The sequence below is a fragment of the Choristoneura fumiferana genome, chromosome 7, assembly GCF_025370935.1.
Source record: "Choristoneura fumiferana chromosome 7, NRCan_CFum_1, whole genome shotgun sequence".
In the NCBI taxonomy this organism is placed as follows: domain Eukaryota; kingdom Metazoa; phylum Arthropoda; class Insecta; order Lepidoptera; family Tortricidae; genus Choristoneura; species Choristoneura fumiferana.
Window position 1 is genome coordinate 18,424,209 of NC_133478.1, and position 7,417 is coordinate 18,431,625.

General features: G+C 38.9%; 1 protein-coding gene across 1 annotated transcript; it reads right to left on the reverse strand.

Moving 5' to 3' along the window:
• Positions 1-1,911: 1,911 nt before the first annotated feature.
• Positions 1,912-5,609, reverse strand: LOC141429456 (tetraspanin-18B-like). Its single transcript, XM_074089766.1, has 3 exons — positions 5,456-5,609; positions 2,726-2,938; positions 1,912-2,087 (listed from the first exon to the last, which is right to left on the reverse strand). Exons 1-3 carry the CDS (start codon positions 5,600-5,602, stop codon positions 2,019-2,021), a joined length of 429 nt encoding a protein of 142 aa, XP_073945867.1. The 5' UTR covers positions 5,603-5,609; the 3' UTR covers positions 1,912-2,018.
• Positions 5,610-7,417: the final 1,808 nt, after the last annotated feature.

Sequence of the window (7,417 nt, forward strand, 5' to 3'; positions counted from 1 at the left end):
GAAGGACCCACGACTACACATGACATGATTTAGTTAAAAATAATCTGGAACTTCAAATCGTTCTTAATTACATGACCACCACTGTATATATATAATTATAATTTATATATATATATATTTATCCGACATCAGATTGAATATAGGTCAGCTTTTGTCAGAATCATCTTTTGCCATAATAACGTATGAGACGACCAGATGGCCTAGTGGTTAGAAAACCTGACTACGAAGCTTGCGGTCCCGGGTTCGATTCCCGTGTCGGGGCAGATATTTGTATGAAAAATACGAATGTTTATTCTCGGGTCTTGGGTGTTTAAGTATGTATCTATCTATATAATTATATTTATCCGTTGCTTAGTACCCATAACACAAGCTTTGCTAAGCTTACTTTGGGACTAGGTCAATTGGTGAGAATTGTCCCGTGAAAAAAAAAAGTTTGGCATAATATTTTTTGTACTAATATTGAATATCCTAATGGTTATTTGCACTAATTTCAAAATCCATAACTACTTTTGTCATAATGGATCTTTTGCCATAATAACGTTTGCCATAATGTAAATGCCATAATTTTTTTTTCCTAAAATTGAGTAGCAATTCTAACCTAACCTAACCTACTTTTCTGGTTGCGGTTCCTTTCTGTAGGAGTCGCAGTTCTAACCTAACCTAACTTACTTTTCTGGTACCGGTTCGTCACTGTTGGGGTCTCAGTTCTAATCTAATCTACTTTACTAAAGTATGATATGTCAAAAGTGTTTATGGCATAAGTGTTATGGCATTTGAGTTTAAGACAGACGATATTATGGATTACGAAGGAGAACCTTCAACAATAGGTTAGGTACGGTCAAGGAGTTTAATTCATTGGCCATCATGGAACCATTTCACAGTAAACGTCATAGTGCCATCGCATTAATTAACAAGGAAAGTCGTAATGACTTTTCCTTTGAAAAGATTCCATGGTGGCCCATGAATCAAATTCCATGACTGTACTACTAAAGTGTAAAGATATGCTCGAATTCGACTGTGCTTTTGTTGTGATGTTTGGCTTAACCGATCAAAACCAAAACGCTGGGATATTTACCGGGTTGCGTTACCGCCAGTAAGCTGATAAGTGGATTAGCACGTTATCGGCGTTATCATAACAAAGAGTCACCGCGGAAAGTACTTTCCCTGGCTTTCTAACGTGAAATCATCGCTCTGTGTACTATGCAACTGTATACGAGTAAGTGCGTTACGCAAATATGGTATTGGACGATTCCTGAATTTGCCATTTCCTATACTAGCTGTTGCCCGCGACTCCGTTTGGGAGGAATTCGCTAATCGCTATCCCGCGGGTACCATACATTTTCCGGGATAAAAAGTAGCCTATGTCCTTCCTCGCGATCGGTTCAACGGGTGCAGCGTGAAAAGGTATCAGACAGACAGACAAACAGATAGACATTTATGACATAAGTAGGGATATTATTATGAAAATAATTTAAAACATGCCTACATCAAACATTCAGCGAAAAAAACCGTATCTGTTTCTTTCAAAAGCTAGGTTTCCACCAGAGATGAGCGCGCTATTCAGAGCGAACTATGAAATTTTCCGGGATAAAAGCTATCTTATGTCTCTATCTTTTTTTTTCTCTCCATGCCAAATTTTATTTAAACTGTTACATGCCGCACACAAGTTAGTATTTTCTCGGTAGAGTGACTCTGCTTGTTTTATTTGTAGATTTATTTATAAAGACAAAGTTTTTTTGGGATAAATATTTGAAAATAATCATTTGGCTTGAGTAATAAACAAAAGACATACATGTACGTATATTATTTTAATAATTTCAAGCTTTGAATGAAGAAGAGCCCGCGGTGTCGCTTGAGGAAATAAATAGTTTTTTGTTTCGGGCTATTTCATTGATATTGTAAACACACAAAAATTGATAACGAATCATTTTATTTGAGTTATCTTACTGTAGGGCTTACATTAAACTTTAATTATTGAGAATGTTTATTTGTAAGTGCATGTAGACGATGACAGATGCCTACGCGTAACCACGCTTGTTGTTCGTAATGGTGTTGGACAGGTACAGGCCGAAGATCATGGCCACCAACTGAAAAAAAAAGATTACCTGCAGTTATAATCGCATATATAATTATAGATAAGTAAATTTCACCCAAAATGTTGCTTAAACCAATTTGGCTTTTAACCCTCGATATTTATTATCACCATGTTGTTTTTGATCTCCGTTAACTTTAAGGCAACGTTCAACAGGTTAGATTTAGAAAATTAAATTTTCTGAAATTTTGTAATTTTAATTATTTTATGACGTTTTCTTTAAATAAATTCCGCATCTACTTAAAGTGTTTTAAGTTCACAGCTCTCACTGGAGGCAGTTGGGTTTGTAAAACTCATGATTGGTTTTTTGGAGTCTTTTTCTATTTTCTTTTTATTTCAACTCCGAGTTTTTTACTTTTACGGGTATCCCGTGAAACCATATCGAAATTGAATTCGTGTCTATAGATTCCTGTCCTGCAGTAGTGTAGGGGTCACGCAGCACGGATTGCTGAGGACCTGGGTTCGATTACCAGTGCTGGTCTCTTTTTCTGGTTTTTCTGTGCATCCATGTCTCAGTTCCCCTCAGCCCTCTTCAGCCCTCTTGTTCTGAGAGTAGGCCTGTGCCCAGCAGTGGGACGTATATAGGCTGGGATGATGATGTCTCAGTTTGTATTTTCGATTTGTAAAACTCACCTCAACAATAATAATAGTGATCAATATAACCCCGACAACGTCCCCGAAGACCTCAAAGTAGTCAGCGACGATGTTGGCGCAGCCGTCAAAGGAGTCCTCTCTGGCGCAGGTGCCGGTGTTGTCGCTGGTGGTGGGGTTGGCGCAGCAGGTGGGGGGGATAGCGGGGTACACGCCGATGTATGAGTCCGGCCCGTTCACGCCACAGCAGCGGAACTAGAGGCGAAACAATTTGGTCATGAGACGCTCGAAAAGTTATCTAATATTTCCTTTTACGAAAATTTACTTATGTGTTCCTGTAATGTTAGTACAGTCGAAGTCAAAAATATCTTTACACTTTAAGAAAGAAAGAAAGAAAACATTTATTCATATTCCCAAAGACACACAAATACAACAAAATTTAAAAATAACATTAAACAAAAAAACAAAAGAATACAGAAAAAAAAACAAAAATTTAAATACATACACCTCACCTCTTAGGTGCCTTATCACTGTATTCCTTCGCACCATTTTACAAAAGGTCAAATACATGAACTGACAGCGACAAGGTAGAAAAATGTATCTTGACCTCGGTCGACCCTACAATCTACATACATCTGTTGTACAATGTTTACTCTCTTTTCAAAGGCTGTGCTTAAGTTGGGTGCACATGGGCTTTGGTGAATGTTTTCTACCAAGTGACCCGCCTCTTGGTTTGTCCCCTATATCATATAATCAGACAAACACAAAGGCTGCCACTTCGCCTCCCGTGAAAGAATAAAAGAGAGACTAGGCATCTAAATATTCCAAGGGAATTCGAAAAATCCCTTCTTAGTGCACCATTTTCCCAGTTATATCAGTCGTTTCAAGTTTCCAAGTTTCCAGGGTCCTGTAGTTTAGGCTGTGCATTGACTACCACTCAGTCAGTTAGAAAACTAATTTATTGAATCAGGCGTTACTTTGCGGAGGTTCATATCAATGACTTTCCTCACCCGCGAACGAAGCAAAATAATTGTTTGTAGTTCATTAACCGCTCAGCTGTAACCGCTGGAGCTGTGCTGCGCGAGGATAGGTAGGTACCTAAGTGAAGCGATTCTATTGTTTCATGACAAACATACCCGCAACACATCCTCTCACATCGCTGATGGAAACCCAGTCTCAATTGTTTTTATTTTTATTGAGTATCATTCAACTATTTAGGAACGCACTAGGATCGTGCGATCGTGGGATTCCTGTATCATCAGATCATTACTGATTATTCAAACATCCAAAGACTTTCCACAGGATGCAAATGATAAGATAACATTCTACTTGGAGTAAACCTATTAAGAAATAATTAAATTCTTGATATAAGAACCATAATCGATAACCTATCTAACTGTCCGATCTAAACCTAATAAATAAGTATATCAATTCTAAGGGAAGAGAATATCATCAATGCTGTTTTATGTTAGAATACTAAAGTTTTAGAATGTAACAAGTTCCTGTCATTTAGGTATTTTTTGTGAGGAGCTTTTACATATTTTCTAGTTCCAACACTTCCAACTTTTAGCTCGAGTGATTCAGCTGGAACGGAGGCTGTTAAATGTCACATCGACCTCATATTTACGTCACAGTTTATAGATCTTTTATTTAATTCTATGAAAAAAGTCACTTAAACATGTTTCATGCCGATTGATTGGCTTCGATCTATAGAAACAGATTATTTGTCATCAAGTCTTCATACTGAGTCGCAAGTAGTCTCAATTGATTGAAACGCCGACAAAGACACATTTATGGACAAGTGGTGTGCTACTTCAAATTGTAATGAAATGTGTAATGAAAACAAGCTATAGGGACCACCACTAGCTCAACTTAGCTCAGCTCAAGGGCGGGTTCTTCGTCATGGATCACATTGCATTGTAGCTGTCGTGCACGAATAGTAGCGGACTATAGCGGAGAGGCAAGGTACCTATATGGTTGTGGTTTATTGATATGGACCTCCGCAAAGTAACGCCTAAATTAATTGTGAGGTCCATTTGACAACTTTGACATTTTGAACATGAAACTACCGTGAGACTCACTCATATTAAATATATTGACCCGGATAACTCACGTCTAAATCGAGTTTAGCTCGATAATGTTTCGGCTAATCCCCCCTTCGTCTTCGGAGCAACGTGACTCAGCGGCTGCTGCAACACGCGCACTGCGCGCCGCCGCTCTGCTCGCGCGACTACCCGACGAAACTGACACCGGCACACAACTACCCGCGTTTTCATCAACATCGGGTAGTCGCGCGAGCAGAGCGGCGGCGCGCAGTGCGCGTGTGCAGCAGCCGCTGAGTCGCGTTGCTCCGAAGACGAAGGGCTACGGATTAGCCCGAAACATGTCAAGCTAATCGGTGTGAGTTATCCGGGTCAATATATTTAATACTTAAATTTGACATTTATAGCACGTTGCTGATTGGTTAAATAACTAAATGAGCCAATCGCAAGCAGGAGTGTATCATCAAACGGACCTCTCGATATTAACGCTATTTGGCAATTTTTCGCCAGTCAAGAACTCCTCATTATTTTCCCAAGCTTCCATAAAAGCCCGGCTACAGCCAGCCATGCGCAAGTTACGGCCTATTCAAAAATTATCTCAAAACAAAAGCCATTTGTGCGCGTGTACCGTTTTGCCGTCTGCTTGCTTGTGCACATTGTAATTTGCGTAAGTATGATGAGCGTGTGGTCGGACCTTTAATTCATTAGATTCCCAAGGTCTGCTACTCACCGCGACCTCAACGAGGTGGAAAGGTTCACTCAGGTTGGGGTTGTTGAAGGCATTGCGGATCCAGCCTTCGACGGTGTCGTAGATGCTACTTAGACCTTGGAAGATGATCACCGTCAGCCAGATCTTGGCGGCTGCCAGGATAAGCATGGACACCGAGTACTGGAACAACGAGACAGAATTAGGATAAATAAAAATAGCTTGGAAAACAAAGAAGGCCAAATAATGAAATAAAAATGCCTGGGCGACTGGGCTTTGCTTGGCGTTTTCTTTTATTAAATTGTGTTTTCTTAAAAACTTTTAAAAGTAAAACATAATGTAAATAAATTAGGGATTAAGGTGTAAAAACCACCACACTGATGACAGACCTGCTCGTATCATAATTACTGATCTTATTGCACTTGAAATCAGAAGCAAGAACGCTTGAATGATTCAAAGCATCTTGAAATAAATCCAGAATATAAAGTCCAGTGGTTGAATGAGTCTAAGGGAACACCAACTAGCAGAACTGCTACGAAGTTATATTTGGTACCCATACCTACTGACTTATGCAGACTTAGTATTTATGAAAAACTACTTAAGTCTATCAGCACGTCACATCGAATTTGTTCTGCGATTAGATCAGTCAAGTTAGTACATACCTAATTATTGTTTCTACTCCTATACTGTAATCTGTGATTTACTTAATCTTACATAACAAGATTCTGGAAAAGTCTTATATTATTGTCTATTCCCATAACAACACTGTATCGTAATGTTGCCAAAACGATACTGCAACCACTTACTTTTTTTCTTAATTCGTACGTTCGGACAGGCTAAGGTGCAGCCAGTTACATATTTTATATGGTTTTATCTCTATATTACAAATAAAAATGAAATGTAGAATGTGTTGCTAAGCGCCAACTCGGAACCACTGGTCAGATTTCGCTAACTCTTTTTTTGTTGTGTTCGTTACTTTGTGGAGAAGGTTTTTATGGAAGAAAATACAGAAATAATACAACGGGGGCGAAGCCGCGGGCAACAGCTAGTACAGAATAAAAATTTCCGAACATAAATCCATAGCCTGCCAACATTTAAGTAACGAGTATTTTTAACATCTCACAGCAAGTAAATGTTAATCAAAAACAAAATTTAACTTAGACAAATTTTGACATTTTCATATTTCTCACTTGTTTATTGTTGTTTTTGCGTTTGCCATACTCTTTACTAATGTATGAAAACATTTAAAGTTTACTTTTTCTCTAAGTTTTTATTGTAATTAATAAGTACCCAGTCGAAGAAAAAGTATTGTATACATGCAACGTTGTGTAAGTCAAAAAAAGCTCGTGGCGTCTCTTTCTTACGATTTCGCTAAAGCTCACATTGTATTGTAACTCACGCTCTCACCTTTTTTTTTTGAACCCTGTTATACAACTGTTGCATAAAATACTATTATTACAATAATTAGATTAAAATCAGAACGTACATTAACCAGCACAATTTCTGACACGACATCTATTTCTAGGCCGGTAGGACGTGTGTATTTTTGCACGCTACGGTGCCAGATATTAACACAGTTGACTGTATAGTACATACTTGTGGTAATACCAAATCTACCTTAGACCATTTATGTGCCGTATCGACTAAACCTCATAAATCACCATGGAGATACTGTTAACTATTAACTGATTAGAATGATAACCCAATACTAAGAAATATTTGATACATATACACGCCAGACGGACGGACGGGGAAAACGTAGTGTAGAGGCACGGTGGACGGACGACCTTAAGAGGTCGCTGGCGGCGGATGGATGCGAGGGGCTGAAGACAGTGTTGTGGCGCGCCATGGAAGAGGCCTATGTCCAGCAGTGGACTGCTGTGGGCTGATGATGATTATGGAATGATGATACACGCCATCACGCTGGTCATGGAAATATTTGGACACTCCTTTTTTTAGAGATTATTAGGGTACCTAAGTATCTTT